This window comes from Coregonus clupeaformis, chromosome 35 (assembly GCF_020615455.1).
Source record: "Coregonus clupeaformis isolate EN_2021a chromosome 35, ASM2061545v1, whole genome shotgun sequence".
Taxonomy (NCBI): domain Eukaryota; kingdom Metazoa; phylum Chordata; class Actinopteri; order Salmoniformes; family Salmonidae; genus Coregonus; species Coregonus clupeaformis.
The window spans coordinates 22,104,079-22,126,118 of NC_059226.1; the positions used below are offsets into that span (position 1 = coordinate 22,104,079).

The window sequence follows — 22,040 nt, forward strand, 5'->3', positions numbered from 1 at the left end:
TTGCTCTGGCAGTGCTCTGCGGCTAACGCTGTGCTGCTCCCAGCCTTGTGTGTCTTTGTGTGTGTATGAGGTTGGCTATTGTGACAGCAAATCAATCCATTTCCATTGAAAAATGACAAAGTATTTATTCTCTCCTATTCCCTCCCGTCCCCAGGTGGAGACCCAAGCGGCGGTGCAGACCTTTGCCAGCCCTACTTTCAGCTCTTTCCTGGACATGGTCCTGTGCTGCTCTGTGTTCCTGGCCCTCTCCCTGGCCTGCCTCCTCCGGCCCCTGCTCTCCCTCCCTAAGGCCCCCCTGCCTGCCCCGGCCCTCGCCCTGGTTGCCGTGGCCGCCCTGCTGGAGGCCCTGGCGCTGGTGCTGTCTATACGGTAAGGGGGTGGGGAGAGGGATATGAGAGGTGGGGAGGAACTGGGGAGGAGAGGAAGAGGGGGAGGATGTTGAATGGGAGAGAACTTAGTGGGGTGAGGTTTGAAGATGGGGGGGGAAAAGGGGAGGCTATTAGTCTGTTTTTCAATGAGGTTGGATTACTGTACACATACTGTCTATCAGCCCTCTCTGAGCTAACCTCCTCTCCCCCTTTCCCAGGATGGCCTTCTACCTGGACAGCGTGATGAGCTGCACTAGGACCCTGCTGAGGGCCATCTCTGGCTGGGTCCCCCGTCACCTGATAGGGGCCGTGCTGGTGTCCCTGCCCACTGTGTCCGTCTTCTCACACGTCACCTGTGACATGCACCTCTCCATACAGGTGAGCGTGTCTATTCTGTTAATTTGCCCCGGTCATTTCCTCCAGAGTATGACAATGCTAACGATTGTTCCTTCCTGTGTCTCTATCTGTGTCTCCCAGTTCACCATGCTCACCTGCTGTGCAGTGATCATTGCCATCATCCAGTACTGTAACTTCTGCCAGCTGAGCTGCTGGATGCGCTCGGCCATGGCTACCGTGGTGGGAATGGTGCTGCTCGTCCTGCTCTTCAGCCCACCCTGCAGGTCAGACACATTATAATGAATGATATCTTTTTTAACACATTTATGGCCCTTTTTGTTGGTCGGAAAGGACCTTAAAGGGGCATCTGCAGTTCAAACAATAACAACACGGACACCCTGTCACTGTTTTGGTAAACAACTGAGGAACGGGGCTGGAGAAATGTAACCACCCTCAAATTTGTATATTGCCCATTTAATCCACTACCAATGCACTCACTGAGGTTCGATAGGATATTGTATACAATATTACCACAATGTCATCCTTTAGTATGACTTTTCCTTTGTGCTGACACTGTGTAATTTAATTTGTTGTGAACTCAATTAATCTTATCCGACCGTGTCCCATGTTTTTGTCTCCTCTGTCTTCCAGTTCTGCCAACAGTATGTTATTTTGGTGAGTAGAATGAAGTTATCTATACAACTATTGATGCATTCACAATGTATCATTGGATGGCCATGCTGTATTCTCAGATTTTAAATATATCTCTCTTCCTTAACTTCTTCCCTCTCTTTTTCACCATCCCTCCTTCCATCTCTCCATCCCTCCTTTCTTCTCTCCTTCCTTGTTTCTCCCTCCCTTTCTCTCTCCTCCAGGTCTGGTGACGCCACCAACAACAGTAACCACAGCAGTGTTGTGCATGGTCAGCCTGAGCCCGCCACTGACCCCCTGCCCCGCCCCCAGGACCTGCTGGGCCCCGAGGTGGGAGTGGCCTTCTTCCTGCTTCTGCTGCTCGTCTGGTTCCTCAACCGCGAGTTCGAGGTCAGCTACCGCCTCCATTACCACGGCAACGTGGAGGCCGACCAGCACCGCATCAAGATCCAGAACATGAGGGACCAAGCTGATTGGTTGCTTAGGAACATCATCCCCATCCACGTGGCAGAGCAGCTCAAAGTGACCCAGAGTTACTCAAAAAACCATGGTAACGTTGGCGTGATTTTTGCCAGTATCGTGAACTTTAGCGAGTTCTACGAGGAGAGTTACGAGGGCGGCAAGGAGTGCTACCGCGTGCTCAATGAGCTCATCGGTGACTTTGATGAGCTGCTTCGCGAGCCGCCCTTCAACAACATTGAGAAGATCAAGACCATTGGCGCCACGTACATGGCGGCGGCCGGGCTGAACGCGCAGCAGTGCGCCGAGGCGCCGCACCCGCACGGCCACCTGCGGGCGCTGTTTGACTTCGCACTGGAGATGATGCACGTGGTGGACGACTTCAACAAGAACATGCTGGGCTTCAAGTTCAAGTTGCGCATTGGGTTCAACCATGGTCCTTTGACCGCAGGGGTGATCGGCACCACTAAGCTGCTCTACGACATCTGGGGCGACACAGTGAACATCGCCAGTCGCATGGACACCACGGGCGTGGAGTGCCGCGTGCAGGTGAGCGAGGAGAGCTACTGCGCGCTCAGTGCCATGGACTACAACTTCGACTACCGCGGCACAGTCAATGTCAAGGGCAAAGGTCAAATGAAGACCTTTCTGTTCCCCAAGAGTGCGGACAGCGGTGCCCCCGTGCCTCAGTACCTGCTCTCCGTATCGCCAGAGATCCGGGTGCAGGTGGACGGGAGTATCGGGCGCTCGCCAACGGATGAGCTCTCTAATATGGTGCCTAGCTCCATGGCTGGTGTACCCAGTACCACCAGTCCCTCGCTCAGCCCTAGGGTGTCCACGGGTCTGCTGCGGCCTGAGAGGGGGATGGTGGAGGCTGGAGATAGGCCAGACAGCCGGGAACAATACTACTGTAGCCCTAATACTACAGAGACCATCACAGCCAGACGCTCCTCCTCCTCCTCGTCCTACGTTGGTCTAGCCTCCCTGCCTATCACTAGTCAAGCTGGAGCTACTTTGAAAGTCCAACAACCGACTCTGCCCATCATTAGTTTAGGTGGATCTCCTTCCACAAAAGTCCAACAACCAAATCTGCCCATCACTAGTCTAGCAGGTGCTCCTCAAACATCGACAAATGTCCAACAACCAATTATTCCCATCACTAATAAAGGTGAAGCTCCTTCAACCAACGTCCAAGAATCAAATCTGCCCGTCACTAGTCTAGCTGGAGCTCCTCCAACAAACGTCCTCCAACAACCAAAACCTGTGGCGCCTGCCTCCCTCCAGCCTCTCTCCCCTCAGAATGCCACAGCAACTGAGTCACGGAAGGAGGTGAAAAAAGAGAAAGTGGAGAAGGACGATGATGACATTATTGGCGAGCTAACGAAACTCTAAGACTGTTATGTCTGCGATAGCTTTTTGCATTAGCCTTCAGCCCTTTAAGTATGGTCTTTCTTGCGTTCCTGCCAGTTTAAGCTTATTATGGAACAAGCATATGTGACGAGAAGGCATACAGGAGGAAGCACCAAAATGGCAGACTGCAAGAAACCAGTTTCTGGCACCTCTGTTGTCAATTCTTCTCCAGGGTCATGTTCATTAGGGCACACCTTTTGTAAAACTTCTTGCAACTGTAAGTGAAAATGAGCATTTCTTATTGAACAAGTTCAGATACTACGTCTGTTTTCTTCCGGTTCATGCCCACTGAACACAACCGATGTCTCTGGTGGGCACTGTATGGATCACAGTAAGAGTGAGTAAGAAGATGTGGAAAGTACGACGGGCGCTATTACTGAATTTATGTTGCTATAGAAACCCATAGCCTCCCATGATCTACTTGATTCTCACTAACATCTTTAGTCTTTATTTTTGGTGTGGTTTTTTTCTTCATTTTTTTCCCTGCCTTTGTTTTTGTAATGTTTTTTGATTAAGTGCCTTTAGCACAAAATAATGTGTAGACCAAGCTGATCTGGACAATGAAAGAGGAAGAAACAATAAAGGGAAAAGAAAACTGGGAAAGACTTCTATACTACAAAACTGTGAACCTTATGTACATTTTAAGGCAAAAGCTTGGTTTCTGTCAGTTTGTTATAGTTGTCTTTGGTCTGTGTAGCTATGACATTGTTTTTGTTACTGTAGTTAAGGAGTTTACAAGAATCAGCACAATAAGGAATGCCACAGTGAAGAGTGAATGATGGGTTACAAAGGGAAGCAAGATGGAGTCGTCTTTTCACAGTGAATCACTTTAAATTGTCTAAGAAAAGCACAGGCCTCGCACAACGCTCTCAGACAAACCCACAACAACATCTAGAACATCAGTCGGAAGGCCTGACTGTGTGCTTGTGTTCGTGCGCTACACTACAGTAATAACTGCCGTCCACGGCCTCATGTGGAGAGGTGGCTGGAAGTTGTCATTCTGAAACAGATGAAACCGTGGGATGACTAAGAAGGTCGGGAGTGTGATCAAGAAATAATGAAATCCCTCTTGCTGATGTGGTATCTTTTCTCCTGGCCCTGGTTAAAAGTAAGGACCTCTGTCTTACTGCCTTAAGCCCTCATCTAGACCTTGGTAATATAAATTAGGGCAGAATCCTAACTCCCACTTAAGTCTGTTTTAAGTCAAAGTCTCCCATTGACATCGATGCATGACTAAGTGAAAATGTTTAAGTTAGGACTCGACCCTAACTCTTTAACATATAATTAATTAACTTCAACTGCACATTAGTGCTTCAAGTCTATAAAGCTACATTTTAGCACCACAGGTTGGTTCATGTGCCATAACCTCTTCCTAGTCTTTTACAGGAATGCAATCTGTTGTTAGGCTACTGTTGTGGAGGTTTGAAGTGCACGCCTCTAGGTAGGCCTCCTAATAGGTGGTTTCTATAGAACGTACTGGCTTGCTTACAATACAGTTAACAATCTGCTAAAATTGTTACATGTTACACGTGCGTCACGTACATATCATGTGGAATAGGCAAGAGCACAACAGATCTGGGACCAGGCTAATCTTGAGTAGTCTCTTGTGACGGACCGTTAACAGAGATTTCTTTCTGGCTTCTGAGTTAAGATGTTGAGTGATCCAGTTTAATGGAATGGTAGATTGGTATATTGACCTTCAAATAGGACTTGATCTGCTATTGCCATGCCCCACTCCTATTACTCTACCGTCTGGCTATTTAGAATTACATGCAAGGGAATGCACCCGATTGCTCTTGTTACGGCATTCCTGCCAAATCAGATCCTGGATAATGAGGGAAGTTTCTAACATGTGTCATGTAAGCAACATATAATAAACATGTAAAGTGTGCATGTTCAGTCAGTGCTACATATTTTCCTATTTGTTTTGTGTGTTTGATTTGTCGAAGTTGAGATCTCGTAGTTTGTACTTTTTTTTTATATGTACTGTATGCATTGTTTTATCAGACCCTTTCTTGAGAGAATTGAGTATGGTAAACTGTACAGTGCATATCCTCCAACTGCAAGTCTAATCATCCATGTCACTGTCTCTCTGTTTTAGTAAAAGGGCTTGGGTGCTCGGGGGAAAGAACAAAACAAGTAATGCTACGACTAGGTTTCCATCCAATTGGTGAGAGATTTTCATGCAAATATTCTGAAATCTGCATAAAGGAAATAAGCGCATTTTCCCACCAGTGGTGTGTTTCCACCAAATGGATTTGTTACGGATAAAAATCAGTGCGTGATGACACAGTGCACACAAAATGTACTTTTTCACTTAAGTTTTCATGTACCAAATAAAAATCAAAGTTCAATGTGTTTCTATTGCATTTTCAACTCTACCAAATTTGCCTACTCTGGTCTTGGCATGTGCGCTCTAACCAACAGCTTGCAGATACAGTGTGGGTAGGCTAGTCTACATGATGAGATTATTATGGATAAGAGCGAGAAAATGTATATATTTTAAATTGCAGTCAAGCATCGATCAACATGTCACCAGAATCAGACCCTCAATATTTATTGGAAAGGAACATCAAGCTCACTGTGCACTTTCATCACCCAGTGAAGTTCATCATAAATTAGGCCTATTTCATGTGTAGCCTAATAAACTGTATATCATCGCATGACTCATGGTTTACTTCGATATGATGGTTATTATATGAATATTTACCTCGCATAATTTGTTATTTTACCAACACAGAAAGATCACACCACGTCGAACGAACAAATGATCTTTCGGCAATTTATAAAATTGTACCGAAACTTCCTGTTTCCATCACAGATGTCGTGATTTCGTATTTATTATGCGGTATGACTTTACTCACATAAAAACTGGGGATGGAAACGTCTTATATTATTTGTGACCTCAGACATACTTTGAAACCTCAAAGGTACAATATCAAAGCTTTCTGAATTAGGACTATTACTTGGGAAGTCAATGTTAATAGTAAAAGACTCCAAACCAACATGTTTTAGTTTAGTAAAGATGGAGATACTAGCAATAATTTGGGTTTTAAGTGCATCTTTCAACTTTCAGCACTTAACTTTCTCTTTTGTAGTGCCATCATTTGTTTTACTACAGGTTCCTTGTGTGTACTGCAAGAGTTTGCTAGTAGTGCATTTTCAGTCATAGGAAAATCCTCTCTAAATCAACTCTGACATAATTTAATGAAGATTGCCACGTTTTATTTCTCAAACCTCCTTGAATACAAATGTTTGGAACTTTTTTACATGTGTAGTGCTTACATGTTTTACATATTTTTACATATTTTTCTCATCCAAGTTCTTTTCACTTTTTATTTGAATTTGACATGTGCCTTTTCTACTACATAATCTGCTGAGCAATTGTTTCCAACATTTAGATTCACTGATATGAGCGTGAAACTCAATATTGCAGTTCATTGCCACTTTTTGGTACACAGCACAATGAATGATTAGTTTAGGGAATAACAAAAATGTAGTTTTACTTTGTTTGGCTGGATATTGTTGTGCTGTGTAGAATTGCTTGAATGGGGCTAGGCCCATTTTAAGTGCATTAATCTACAAATGGCATTGTTTTCAAAAGGTAAAATTTATTCTTGCCGATTATGAGCACACAACCCTTGTTGTAACCTACCCAAATTCCATCGATTACAATAAAGGGACATATCAGAACAATCAGTTTAAATAATAAACTTCACACAGTGTTATCTTGCTAAATGTCCCAAGGAAGGGGAAACTGCATAATTGAAGTCTGGACACATGAAAGGAAGATAAAACGCAATATTAGCTACAGCTTCTCTTACTGCCTTTGAGAAACTCTGCTTATCAACCTATGGATTCCTGGTGTTTTATCGTGTTGGTGCTGGATAAGTACTGTTCTTTAGAAAACAAAGGGAAATAAATAGTTTCATTTAAGGCTAACTCTCAGAGGTGTTGGAGCCCAAATCTTATGCCCGATTCAGTCCGAACCGTACTGTCAGTGGTGTAAAGTACTTAAGTAAAAATACTTTAAAGTACTACTTAAGTAGTTTTTTGGGGTATATGTACTTTACTTTACTATTTAGCCAACTTTTACTTTGACTTTTACATCCAAAAGTACTCGTTACATTTTGACAGGAAAATGGTCCAATTCACACACTTACAGTGAGGGAAAAAAGTATTTGATCCCCTGCTGATTTTGTACGTTTGCCCACTGACAAAGAAATGATCAGTCTATAATTTTAATGGTAGGTTTATTTGAACAGTGAGAGACAGAATAACAACAACAAAATTAAGAAAAACGCATGTCAGAAATGTAATAAATTGATTTGCATTTTAATGAGGGAAATAAGTATTTGACCCCCTCTCAATCAGAAAGATTTATGGCTCCCAGGTGTCTTTTATACAGGTAACGAGCTGAGATTAGGAGCACACTCTTAAAGGGAGTGCTCCTGATCTCAGCTTGTTACCTGTATAAAAGACACCTGTCCACAGAAGCAATCAATCAATCAGATTCCAAACTCTCCACTATGGCCAAGACCAAAGAACTCTCCAAGGATGTCAGGGACAAGATTGTAGACCTACACAAGGCTGGAATGGGCTACAAGACCATCGCCAAGCAGCTTGGTGAGAAGGTGACAACAGTTGGTGCGATTATTCGCAAATGGAAGAAACACAAAAGAACTGTCAATCTCCCTCGGCCTGGGGCTCCATGCAAGATCTCACCTCGTGGAGTTGCAATGATCATGAGAACAGTGAGGAATCAGCCCAGAACTACACGGGAGGATCTTGTCAATGATCTCAAGGCAGCTGGGATCATAGTCACCAAGAAAACAATTGGTAACACACTACGCCGTGAAGGACTGAAATCCTGCAGCGCCCACAAGGTCCCCCTGCTCAAGAAAGCACATATACATGCCCGTCTGAAATTTGCCAATGAACATCTGAATGATTCAGAGGAGAACTGGGTGAAAGTGTTGTGGTCAGACGAGACCAAAATCGAGCTCTTTGGCATCAACTCAACTCGCCGTGTTTGGAGGAGGAGGAATGCTGCCTATGACCCCAAGAACACCATCCCCACCGTCAAACATGCTTTGGGGGTGTTTTTCTGCTAAGGGGACAGGACATCAAAGGGACGATGGATGGGGCAATGTACCGTCAAATCTTGGGTGAGAACCTCCTTCCCTCAGCCAGGGCATTGAAAATGGGTCGTGGATGGGTATTCCAGCATGACAATAACCCAAAACACACGGCGAAGGCAACAAAGGAGTGGCTCAAGAAGGAGCACATTAAGGTCCTGGAGTGGCCTAGCCAGAAATCCAGACCTTAATCCCATAGAAAATCTGTGGAGGGAGCTGAAGGTTCGAGTTGCCAAACATCAGCCTAGAAACCTTAATGACTTGGAGAAGATCTGCAAAGAGGAGTGGAACAAAATCCCTCCTGAGATGTGTGCAAACCTGGTGGCCAACTACAAGAAACGTCTGATCTCTGTGATTGCCAACAAGGGTTTTGCCACCAAGTACTAAGTCATGTTTTGCAGAGGGGTCAAATACTTATTTCCCTCATTAAAATGCAAATCAATTTATAACATTTTTGACATGCGTTTTTCTGGATTTTTTTCTTGTTATTCTGTCTCTCACTGTTCAAATAAACCTACCATTAAAATTATAGACTGATCATGTCTTTGTCAGTGGGCAAACGTACAAAATCAGCAGGGGATCAAATACTTTTTTCCCTTACTGTATCAAGAGAACATCCCTGGTCATCCCTACTGCCTCTGATCTGGCAGACTCACTAATCACACATGCTTCGTTTGTAAATTATGTCTGAGTGTTGGATTGTGCCCCTGGCTAGCCGTAAATTTAAAAAACCAAGAAAATTATACCGTCTGGTTTGCTTAAAATAAGGAATTTGAAATGGTTTATACTTTTACTTTTGATACTTAAGGACATTTTAGCAATTCCATTTACTTTTAATACTTAAATATATTTAAAACCAAATACTTTTAGACTTTTACTCAAGTAGTATTTTATTGGGTGACTTTCACTTTTACTTGTCATTTTCTATTAAGGTATCTTTACTTTTACTCAAGTATGACAATTTGAGTACTTTTTCCACCACTGCGTAGTGTGATGATGGCTCTATTTTCTTTTCACACTGCAACTGTGGTGGATGTGTTACCGGACCAGCACAGTACAGCTCGGTTGGGCTCAGTAGTGTGAAAAGGGTATTGGGCTCCCTACTTCAAAAAAGCTTAGTGTTTTTTGTAATAACTTGCCTTCACTGCAAAAAGGACTTAATAGATTGACAATGGGATTGAAATTGTTGAAGGGTTGAGGAATACATGGAAGGTTAGATAAATGTTAGAACATTTTTGCAATTATTTCCAAATGTCATGTTTGCCTGCATGTACAGTATATGTACCTACCTGTACGAACGTTTGTGTAACTGTATGATTGTGGGAGAGGGATGCTTTAACTAACCCCAGTAGCCCTAGGATTGTGTGCTGCCTGAAATTGTCAATTTCTTTTCATCACATTGTCGAAGTCAATTTACATTTTTGTAATTTAGCAGATGCTCTGATCCAGAGCAACTGACAGTAGTGAGTGCATACCTTTTTCATACTTTTTTTCCCATACTGGTCCCCCGTGGGAATCGAACCTACAACTTGGCGTTGCAAGTGCCATGCTCTACCAACTGAGTCACACGGGACGCTGACAAGGACCTATAAGGACATTTTCCTGCCACCACTACTTCTATATAGGCCTAGGCTACAGATCTCTCCTTCCTAAGGGATCCAATGGTATTCCCCCATGAGTAGCCTGGTCAGTCTCAGATTGGTTTGTGCTGTTGGCAGCTCCTATGGTCAATGTAACAGCAAACAATGACCATAGGAGTTGACTAGACAGTGCAAACAGATCTGGGACCAGGCTACATCATCAACACGCTGCAAGGTAAAATCACACTGCTAGATTTCTGTTCATGTTTTCAGACCCTGTTTCATATACGCCTACTGTACAGTTGCGGCTGGTAGATCTTTGGCCTCCCTCCGACTGTCTTTTGTGCAGCCTATAGCACGCTGCATCTTTGGAGGGGTCCGCAAATGAAGGTAAAAAAAGAAGAAAAAAAAGAATAAAGTGATTATTTTCTGAGATTTGTTTTCATGGTTCTGTTTGCATTGCTTGATATTTACCCATTATTACAACTCTTGATGTAACTCTTGATGATTTTGCGCATTTACAATTGACATGTAAACTTCTGTTGCTTGGCTCCTGAAGTTGATACAAATGTAGCTTACTTGATGGATGGACAAGGGTGAAGGGCCCCAAAATGGTCTTATGAGACTTGGTGACGCATAATACACAATGTATACGGGGGGCTGTAATTATTAAGCATTTCAGAAGTAAAAAAACCCACAATAACTGCTCACTTGTACATTGTTCGCAACGCTTTAGGTTAGAAAGTGCTTTGACAGCTCCTTCATTTTGGGGGTTATTCCACCCCTAGAGGCTAGTTGATGTACGTCCACATGACGCACGGCAGGGCATAGGTTTGCGTAGGGCGTGATTACACAGCCCCTCCCCCCCCACAGTCTAGCTAGAAAGAAAAAAACTTTTTGTATCGGAGGAATCAACACCCGCCATCTTGACGCGGCTCAGAATCTGGATTTCGGGAGAGCAATCTTTTTTAGACCGAAACGAGCCATTTAGACCGTGCTGAAACGGCTTTATTCTGCAGAAAATCGAAGTCTTTATTCCTTCGAAGATAATTATTGAGAAAAAACGAGGATTGGATCGGTTTTTGTCGTCTGGAGAGCCCCTCGTATATTTGATTTCCCCTTCAGCGAGCGCCGCTTCTCGGTATCTCAGTTCCGAGACGATGTATTTATCGGGAGACAGTATCGAGAAAAATAAATCGGCGCATACAAAATATTTTTGGAAATTTCTTGTCTTTATTGGAGGCGAAAATGGAATTTAAGGCTGTTCATTTGGACCGGGAAAAGGTGCTTATTTAAATATACCTATCTAGGGATTTATGGAGAAAGGGACTTGAATCCACACTATATACTTTTTTTGCTACTATTTTAATTTATTTGTCGTGAACTGAAATATTTTTTGGCAATAATTATTAACGATAATTATGTGGGTGTTGGGTGTTGGATTATCATGGGGTGATTGTCAGCGGCGAAGCGTGGCGCTGTTGCCTTTATTTTGAAACATTCTACTCCGCTGACTAGTGCAAGCATTTTTCTAGCTTGCCAGCTAGCTGGTTAAATACCCCTATACGTGGTGTGTGAGTAAGAAAAAAGATTGTTGTCAGTACATTTTTCGAGCTGGAAGGAGTCGGATTTCATTTTTCATCATTATTTTGTGATCATTCTTACGGATCAGAATGGCTGACAATTTGCTGGACGTCGGACCTCCCAACGCAAAACGACCGAAACTCAATTCACCTGCTCTTTCAGCGTCAGATGGTCCAGGTAAGCACTAAGTAGGGCCTATTTTGTCATCAGTCTATTGATAAAGTACATTTATGCTAAGTTATTTGAGTGTTAATGAAAACTGTACTTTTACGTTTTGTCTGGTGTTGACTGCGTTCGCTCGTGCACAATGTTCCTCACCTGGAACTTTAATTTGTCAGCTCTCGAGCTTTGCAGTGTAGTTGCTCGTGGTATCAAATTGTCACACCCGACTGTCACTGAATCTACAGTCACCCGTCTCTAGTAGCCAACCCCCGCTGCTCTCTTCTCGACTTGCCCATATGCCTTGGTAGTAAAGCCAGCCTACTGGCCGTGTTGGTATTGCACCATGTGCTGATGTCTGTCGCTCCTTCTCCATTTGCTGGCTACGCCTCTGAAAACTTGTCACTCCTATGTGCCCGATAATGTCATTGCGGTGGAGTGTGAGCTGGAGCAGCTGTCCGATCGCAGACGAGACTTGTGATATAGCCGCCGCATCTGTTCAAAAGAAAAGTACAACGTCAGGAATTTTGTTGAACGAACAGTGTGCTGCTACCTGTTGAATTCGGTTCATTTCAACACGGACACTTATTAACCTACCGTATAAGACTATTGTCTGAGCACAGTGAACAGAAGTGTCAACATGAACTTGAAGGTAAGATTATATAAATGTTCATACAGAGTGAAACTGATAGGAATGTCTTGGGCGCTGTCCTTGAATAGGGGCCCTGCAGTGAAGTTTATGGACAATGGGATATCAGCTTTGCACTCTGGCTCACAGGTCTCCTGCGCTCATAAACCTCCCAGACCATAACAAAACTCTAAAACAGCGCTGCCTTGGTTGGTTTCCATCAGAGAGAGAAGGACGTTACGCCTAAACCTAGTCTCAGGGTCTACCACCACACTGTACCCACCCAAACACTCCAAAACCTGTACAACAACTTCTCCTGGCCTCACATCGCTAGCAGCAGCCAGCCAACATATCGTTTAATATGGGTATTTAATAACCTGTCATATTTTATGGTTAACATTGTGTGATATTGCAGTGGCGGCTGCACCCCCCCCCCCCCTCCCTCCACACACTAGTGCTGAGCAATTAGTGCTTTTTGACTTTGGGTTCGGTTAAATTCTAAAAAAAATAATCACGGTTTTCGATTTTGGTTTCGATTATTTCTTTGACTTTGCATTATGTGAGTTGTATGCTGTAACAACACCGAATAGAACAATTAGGGCAGTCCCTGACAAACAATCTTGGTTGACAATAGTAATCTGTTCTTTCGACCAATCGATTGGTTGACATTTTAAAACGTATCTTTCCACATCCTGTGTGTTTTAATAAAATCCACGATAAGCACTGAGCTTGTCTGATTTAAGCGCACTGTTTGATTAAATAATTAAGACACACACATGACTAGAGGGAGTCCGACCGCAATTGATTTGATTTTGCCGGGCTCAGACTTGCTGCTCGAGTGACTGACTAGCACCCGTTGTCTCTCTCCTCCCTGCTGTAGCGACCACCACAGAACATCAGCAGTGTTTATCGTGCTGTCGGTGTTGCTGAAGCTGCAACACAATTACAGCCATTTCTGACTGAAAAGTTATGTTACCGAAATCCCCAATTTGTTTAGGAAAAACATTCCCTATTCCCTCAACCCTTGCTCTCTTTACGTGACACATGTATGCATCACATGCACTTGACCAATAGGGCCTGACCTATAGCATATCATTATCACATCAATACAATGGTTATAACAAACTCCGATCACCATAACACAGTGTGAGAGCAAAATGGATGCAGAGGACATGACAAACTCAAAACTGGGGAATGTTTACTTGTTACTCGGGAGGAAAACAGGAAGTCAGATTTGTGGAATAAATGTGACTGGTTGTGGAAAATACTGGAGGTCAAGAAAAATAAGGTAAGGAGCAAGTGCTGCATGCATATTATGTATGCCAAACAGGTGCTGTTAGATTACAATATCATTTTTCTGACCATTTGGAACAATGTAAACAACATGAAATAAATTATAAGTGTACCAGAGAGTCTGTTGTAACGTTTAGTTTTTTTGTAAAGCCTTTAATACAGCAAAGACTAAAAACAGTCGCATTCATTTGTGAATGCAATTTCTGAAATAGAACAGTTTATTTATAGTTTACGCTAATTATTCAAGGGTCGGTTTGTTATTTTAAAACTATGCTTGATTGCATTTCAAATCATGAATGACTTGTATGCTGTGTGATAACATGAATGAATGATTGATTGATACAGTAGCCTATAAGTATTGAAATATAGGCCTAAGTAAGTTACGGTATTAAGACTAAACAGGATACGCTCTTAGGCCTACAGCTCAATGGTGGTTATACAAGGCTGCTATACTAAGCCTACTAATGATAATGACATTAATGATTATAATAATAATACAACTAATCATGAGATCAAGAAAAGGAGAGATATTATAAATAAATAAATAATGGACAATTCGGAACAGTGTAAACAACACTAAATAAATTAAAAATAATACCAGAGGCTGTTCTAACGAAAACAAGAGTAAAGTCTTTATTACAGCATAGCAAAGATTAAAAACAGCAGAATTTGTGAAATAGTTTATCTGACATGTTGTGGTTGCGTGAGGCATGATGCTCACAGAATCAGTAGCTATTAAACAAACTGAAACAGGCAACAGAAGCAGGGTCTGCCTTATTTCTGTAGCTATACACTACCGGTCAAAAGTTTTAGAACACCTACTCATTCATGGGTTTTTCTTGATTTTTGCTATTTTCTACATTGTAGAATAATAGTGAAGACATCAAAACAATTAAATAACACATATGGAATCATGTAGTAACCAAAAAAAGTGTTAATCAAATCAAAATATATTTTATATTTGAGATTCTTCAAATAGCCACCCTTTGCGTTGATGACAGCTTTGCACACTCTTGGCATTCTCTCAACCAGCTTCACCTGGAATGCTTTTCCAACAGTCTTGAAGGAGTTCCCACATGCTGAGCACTTGTTGGCTGCTTTTCCTTCACTCTGCGGTCCGACTCATCCCAAACCATCTCAATTTGGTTGAGGTCGGGGGATTGTGGAGGCCAGGTCATCTGATGCAGCACTCCATCACTCTCCTTCTTGGTGAAATAGTCCTTACCCAGCCTGGAGGTGTGTTGGGTCATTGTCCTGTTGAAAAATAAATGATAGTCCCACTAAGCCCAAACCAGACAGGATGGCGTATCGCTGCAGAATGCTGTGGTAACCATGCTGGTTAAGTGCGCCTTGAATTCTAAATAAATCACAGACAGTATCACCAACAAAGCACCCCCACACCATAACACCTCCTCCTCCATGTTTTACGGTGGGAAATACTCATGTGGAGATAATCCGTTCACCCACACACCTGTTAATTGAAATGCATTCCAGGTGACTACCTCATGAAGCTGGTTGAGAGAATGCCAAGAGTGCAAAGCTTTCATCAAGGCAAAGGGTGGCTATTTTGAAAAATCTCAAATATAAAATATATTTGGATTTGTTAAAAAAAAAATTGGTTACTACATGATTCCATATGTGTTATTTCATAGTTTTGATGTCTTCACTATTATTCTACAATGTAGAAAATAGTAAAAATAAAAACCCTTGAATGAGTAGGTGTTCTAAAACTTTTGACCGGTAGTGTATATATGGATACTTTATAAACCAGGCACATTTAACAGTTAGGCTATTGATTATAGGCCTAATTAAGTTGAGGTTTCCGCTCTCCTCACTTTTCTTAGACAGTTAAGGTAAGGGCTGTTTTCTCGTCTCCTAACTCCTGCTGCCGCTGCTGCATTGTTCTCCACACCAATATGCTGTTTAACTTTGCTATTATGCACATAGCAACATGGTCTAGGAAAATGTGCCAATTCAGCTGCGCACTGATGTGTTTCAGAACCACGGACAGCGACCGCTATCCAACGCGGGAGAAAGCGCATTTGTTATAAAATATTATTTTATTAGTGTTGCACTATTGTTCTTACTTAATTTAATCATATACAATTTCAGTAGCACATGTCTTAAAGTGATGGACTGTGTCATCCCCACAGCCTCCACAATGGATCAGTCCACTCCGCGCGAATCAGACAGGAGTGTTGTACACCATGAAACATTTATCAATCACTTAGATCATGTATTTTCAGGCTTGCGAATTGATTATGGTCACTGTAGTTAATTATCACGTTTTCTTTGGTAAACTATGTAGAATATTGGCCTGTTGGTAATGCTGAGTTATTTTTCGTTTTTTAAACAACTAATTGACCGACATTGGTTCAATTATTATTTGAGTTCCATTTCGTTCTGGTTTCTTTCAGTGAACTCAATGCGCACATCGCACAGTTTATCTCTACAGAAACTGCACATCGAGCTCACAGAAAACCCCCAGAAATAAATGGAATTCAAACAATTTAACCGATGTCGGTCAATTCGTTTTATAAACGGAAAAATCTCTCAGCACTAACACACACACACACACACACACACACCTATGCTGCACATCTGTTCTGAAGTGTGTGGGATGTGTGTGTGTGGTTGCCTGCACCACACTCAGACTTGGCTAAATGATATCCCGATAAGTTGAATTGACCCTATGTGGCTTGGTTAACCCCAATCAGGGCTGTAGTTACTTACACCAGTGTTTCCCCCACATTTTGGGTTGGGGGTGGGGTTCCTGGGTCAAGCAGTTTGTAGAACATTGTTTTATTGATTTGGTGGCTCTAAAATAAATGAAAAGAATGGGTCACACTCACAACCCCAAAAAGTTGAGGTTCTATTGTATTGTCCGGTAGCTCTGATGAAACGTGGTAAGGCTACCCAGGCCTGTCCTGGAAGAGAAGCCAGTTTTAAATCCCCTGCTACATGTTGAGTTGTTCCCAGGGGTGTGACTAGCTGCCTCAGAACCAGCTGCTGGTGTCTGATGTCAAAGCCAAGACTAGAGAGTAGTCTAAATGGCGGCCGGTAGACTACGGGAGGGCTGCAAAGTTCAGAGGGCACCCTATGACCTTCACTGCTATCAGATTATCTTGTATTTGAACTGTCGCTGTAAAATGCACTTTAAATAATGTGACTTAACCTAAATGCTCTCCATGACTTTGGTGAGGTCCCTTTTATTATTTTTATTTCTGTATTTTATACGGCAATGCCATGTGTAGCTTACGGCCATTGTAGAGTTGTGGTAGTGAATTGCGGTCGGGGTTCATTGTGCATTCGGTAGTGCAGTGTGAAGTCTGCATCCATTAGAGTTGTGGTATGAATGGATGTGTCCATTGTGCAACTGTAAATTCTCCACCACTTTCAAACGCTGGGGGGGAAACGCAAACCTCTTCATCTCTAATGAGGCCAATTTAGGGATTACAGACACCACAACCAACTCTTTATTCTCATTCAAGGAAAGTGTTAAAATCACTCAATGTATCCATTGCCCAATTTCCACCTCTGTACCGTACATACAGAGAGACGGCAAGGCAAAAGATTGTCTGTCAACTGGGTCACATTCATTACGATACACCATCGCTAAATGTTTTGCAGCGGAAAACAAAAACAAGCATTTCTTATTGCAGGTTATTATTTCTTAAGTGCAGCGAGTCACTCTTTGTTTTGTCAGTTTATTCCCTTTGGTGCCTAATGAATACAACCCGTTTTACAAACAGCTCTTTGGTTCTGTCCTGGGCTGTAGTCTATCTTCCCCACTGACAGGCCGGGGTCCTTTGCGGCCCTAGCTCATCTTTCAGTGGGGTGAAGAGCTGTTGCTGGGCAATAAGGCAGCATGACACTCACTCTGCTGCCTCTTTAGAGAGGGCTGCTAGGCCAGACGCTGTCTGCCTCAGTGTACACACACACACACACACACACAACGAAGTACACACTAATGCATGTTTTACACACACACACCTCTAATGAACGGCCCAGCAGACACAAACACACACACATCCTCTCTAATAGCCCAGCACCGCACACACACTCACTCAGTCACCAACAGCTCAGCGAGGCACGGCATAGTGTGCCTCAGACCTGCTTTCCTTTGAAGTTGAGAAGCAGCACGGGGTCCTGAGGACACAGAGACGATTTAGAGCTCCAGATTGCAGATGGCAGCAGAGACAAAATAGGGTTTTGTTTGGCTTGAAAAAGCCCAATTCCCAGAACTTCCTCAGGCAGACCTGCGACGAGAGCAGATTCCTCCTCCTCATCATCTTTCCTCTCCTCACTCCCACTCACTCCTTCTCACTCCCACTCAGCCCTCGGCCCATTGGCTAACGCGAGAGAACGAGAAAATTATGCCGGGAGGGAGGAGTTATGACGAGAGAGTAGAAGACTGCGCTCTCTTGGAGGTGTCGAAGATGACTAGACAACCTGTATGAATGGATGTGAATTTGATGGGTGTTGCCTTAGTATTATTTGACAGGTTTTGACATCCTGATGAGAGTTCTAGCCTACCTAGCTAGACTATTTGTCCCACACTCTGCATCTTTATTTGTTTAGAAAACGACCAATGCTGAATTGCTTTTTTCCCTGCTAAGCCACAAATGAAACCACACACCTTCTTCCTCACAATCTTTAATGGCCCGATTAGCCTATAGCCGTGGTTCTCAATCCTGGTCCTGGGGACCCAAAGGGGTGAACATTTTAGTTTTTGCCTTAGCACTACACAGCTGATTCAAATCATCAAAGCCTGATAGTGAGTTGATAATTTGAATCAGGTGTGTAGTGCTAGCGCCCCCCCAAAAAGTGCACCCCTTTGGGTCCCCAGGACCAGGATTGAGAACCACTGGCCTATAGTAAAGGGCTTGGCTATGGATTCACTGCATAAAAGCATAGTGTGTGTTGTCATGGGTTTGGCTGGCTCATGTCATGTTTCTGAGTCCCATTATTACTGTGATAGACCTCAAACACACGCTCCGCTTTGCCCCTCCCAGCTCTACAGAGCACCCTACAGTCTGTCAGCCAGTGTAGGTGGGACGGCTGGCCTTAACACACTGTTTGCGACCCCTTGTTTGATGTGCGTGTTAATGTGTGACAGATTGTTATTTCGTGTGTGTTTGATCCATGCCTGCCGGCCAATATCTGTCTGTGTTTGTTTTGATCTGTATGCTAGTGGTTGTTCACTGTCTGTTGGTGCCCGTCGTGAGAAATTTGCTCCAGACAAGTATTCATCTGGCACATCGCTTACCTAGTGGGTGTTCTCTCCTCAGTCCGGGCTCGGTGAATGGGCACCAACCCCTGGGTGGGTGAGCATTATTCCACCCATGTTAGCATTAGTGTACATACAGCCAAGCGTAAAAACACTGCCTTCAGTTCCACCCGCTTCAGGGGAAACAGGGGAACGGCCCAGGCGGTGTGCGCGCTGTGCGGGTTAATGTATCTGCTGAAGTGGAACTGATTTGAATGGGATGGAGGGGTGTGTGGGGTGAGGGGGGCACTACTGCAGATGTCCCCCCCAAAATGGGAGTGGGGCCAACATGGAGCCCTGCTGCACACTATGGTTGTGGGCGTTATCCAGATTTCCATACTCTTCATACAGGGGGTATACAGTATTACCACACACACAAGGGGCGCTATTTATTTCCCAAGCTAGCCGCCTATAGCTACCAAGTTAGCAAACCAAATGAATAGCTGGAGAAAATGCATTTGGCACATCTTAGATGGTTAACTTAAAGTTATAAGATATTCAGTTGGCAAACATTAGCAGGGGTCGCATTCAATTTAAGAAGTCTGCATTTTCAAAACACAGACCAAACACAGACCAAATCTGCATTTTAAAGAATTTCACCTGTGTTTTTATATTGAAAGTCAAGTGTTTTTTTGCTTCAATAGGGGGATCAGGGACGTTCAACTATAGTTTTCCTTCACACAAAATGCATTAGTGCAACACATTCGGCAGAAAATCATTTTGATCAGATGACAACAGAAGTGCAACATAATTTGGTTAGCAGCCCACTTTAATAAATTAGCTAGATTACAATGTAAAAGCAAGGTATTTTTTGCAAAAACAATAGATGGCCATCATATTTCTAATGTTTATCATAGAAAAAATGTAGCTAGCTACAGTGGGGGAAAAAAAGTATTTAGTCAGCCACCAATTGTGCAAGTTCTCCCACTTAAAAAGATGAGAGGCCTGTAATTTTCATCATAGGTACACGTCAACTATGACAGACAAAATGAGGGAAAAAAATCCAGAAAATCACATTGTAGGATTTTTAATGAATTTATTTGCAAATTATGGTGGAAAATAAGTATTTGGTCAATAACAAAAGTTTCTCAATACTTTTGTTATATACCCTTTGTTGGCAATGACACAGGTGAAACGTTTTCTATAAGTTTTCACACACTGTTGCTGGTATTTTTGCCCATTCCTCCATGCAGATCTCCTCTAGAGCAGTGATGTTTTGGGGCTGTCGCTGGGCAACACAGACTTTCAACTCCCTCCAAAGATTTTCTATGGGGTTGAGATCTGGAGACTGGCTAGGCCACTCCAGGACCTTGAAATGCTTCTTACGAAGCCACTCCTTCGTTGCCCGGGCGGTGTGTTTGGAATCATTGTCATGCTGAAAGACCCAGCCACGTTTCATCTTCAATGCCCTTGCTGATGGAAGGAGGTTTTCACTCAAAATCTCACGATACATGGCCCCATTCATTCTTTCCTTTACACGGATCAGTCGTCCTGGTCCCTTTGCAGAAAAACAGCCCCAAAGCATGATGTTTCCACCCCCATGCTTCACAGTAGGTATGGTGTTCTTTGGATGCAACTCGGCATTCTTTGTCCTCCAAACACGACGAGTTGAGTTTTTACCAAAAAGTTCTATTTTGGTTTCATCTGACCATATGACGTTCTCCCAATCCTCTTCTGGATCATCCAAATGCACTCTAGCAAACTTCAGACGGGCCTGGACATGTACTGGCTTAAGCAGGGGGACACGTCTGGCACTGCAGGATTTGAGTCCCTGGCGGCGTAGTGTGTTACTGATGGTAGGCTTTGTTACTTTGGTCCCAGCTCTCTGCAGGTCATTCACTAGGTCCCCCCCGTGTGGTTCTGGGATTTTTGCTCACCGTTCTTGTGATCATTTTGACCCCACGGGGTGAGATCTTGCGTGGAGCCCCAGATCGAGGGAGATTATCAGTGGTCTTGTATGTCTTCCATTTCCTAATAATTGCTCCCACAGTTGATTTCTTCAAACCAAGCTGCTTACCTATTGCAGATTCAGTCTTCCCAGCCTGGTGCAGGTCTACAATTTTGTTTCTGGAGTCCTTTGACAGCTCTTTGGTCTTGGCCATAGTGGAGTTTGGAGTGTGACTGTTTGAGGTTGTGGACAGGTGTCTTTTATACTGATAACAAGTTCAAACAGGTGCCATTAATACAGGTAACGAGTGGAGGACAGAGGAGCCTCTTAGAAGAAGTTACAGGTCTGTGAGAGCCAGAAATCTTGCTTGTTTGTAGGTGACCAAATACTTATTTTCCACCATAATTTGCAAATCAATTCATTAAAAATCCTACAATGTGATTTTCTGGATTTTTTTTCCTCAATTTGTCTGTCATAGTTGACGTGTACCTATGATGAAAATTACAGGCCTCTCTCATCTTTTTAAGTGGGAGAACTTGCACAATTGGTGGCTGACTAAACTTTTTTTCCCCACTGTACATTTCCTGATGTTTTGCTTGAAGTTAATCTTGCATTTTAACTTGCTACCGGAAAGTACCAGAGAAAAGTAGCCTACACGTCAGTCAGAGAGCAACTGGTGATCCAATGATGAGAGCAAAGATATTTCATCCAAGTGGAGAAGTGCAACTGAAGCATGAAATTAGTCCTTTTACATTCATGATTTGGAGCGAACCCTGACTAAAGCTGAGAAGAATTTACAGTAAGAATTATTTTAGATTTGTGTTTACAAAACGTAGCAAGATATTTCTTTCTGCGTTTTATCTTTCCTTTTCTGCATGAAAAACGCAGAATCCTGCGTTAACTTGACCCCAGTGAATTTGTCACGTTTGCTCCATGTGCTCTTTGTAACTGGCTCAATTGAATTTTTGTGACCAAAAATAAACATTTGTGCTTAAAATCATACCATTGGTATACCGCCCAAGTCTCTCACTCCCTGTTTCACCTCTTCCCTCATCTCCCCTTACACCTCCTCACCTCTCCCTCACCTCTCCCTCCCCACCCCTCCTCTGTTATCCTCTGAACACTCTTGGTCTGCAGGGTGCTAATATACTCTCTGATGTGAGACAGGCAGGATTTTGCCGATCAGCGGGGGCATTTTTCATTTAAACCTCTGAGTCTGTCTGTAAAAGGGCTGCGGGAGAAAAAACACCCCGGTCACCTCTGCAGCTCAGACCTCC

General features: G+C 43.2%; 2 protein-coding genes across 3 annotated transcripts in view; both read left to right on the top strand.

Annotated features, from left to right (window-relative positions):
• LOC121551797 (adenylate cyclase type 9-like) overlaps positions 1 to 5,516 on the top strand; it is a 128,940-nt gene extending 123,424 nt beyond the window's left edge. For both annotated transcript variants that reach the window (XM_045210926.1, XM_045210927.1), the window contains exons 6-10: positions 155 to 369; positions 587 to 746; positions 846 to 988; positions 1,356 to 1,379; positions 1,580 to 5,516. In XM_045210926.1, coding sequence (XP_045066861.1) covers positions 155 to 369; positions 587 to 746; positions 846 to 988; positions 1,356 to 1,379; positions 1,580 to 3,206 — 2,169 coding nt within the window. In that variant the 3' untranslated portion in view covers positions 3,207 to 5,516. The remainder of the gene's footprint in view (positions 1 to 154; positions 370 to 586; positions 747 to 845; positions 989 to 1,355; positions 1,380 to 1,579) is intronic.
• A 5,344-nt stretch (positions 5,517 to 10,860) lies between these two features.
• LOC121551798 (CREB-binding protein-like) overlaps positions 10,861 to 22,040 on the top strand; it is a 73,962-nt gene continuing 62,782 nt past the window's right edge. Inside the window, exon 1 of the mRNA XM_045211160.1 lies at positions 10,861 to 11,703. Within this exon, the coding sequence (XP_045067095.1) occupies positions 11,616 to 11,703 (88 nt within the window). The 5' untranslated portion in view covers positions 10,861 to 11,615. The remainder of the gene's footprint in view (positions 11,704 to 22,040) is intronic.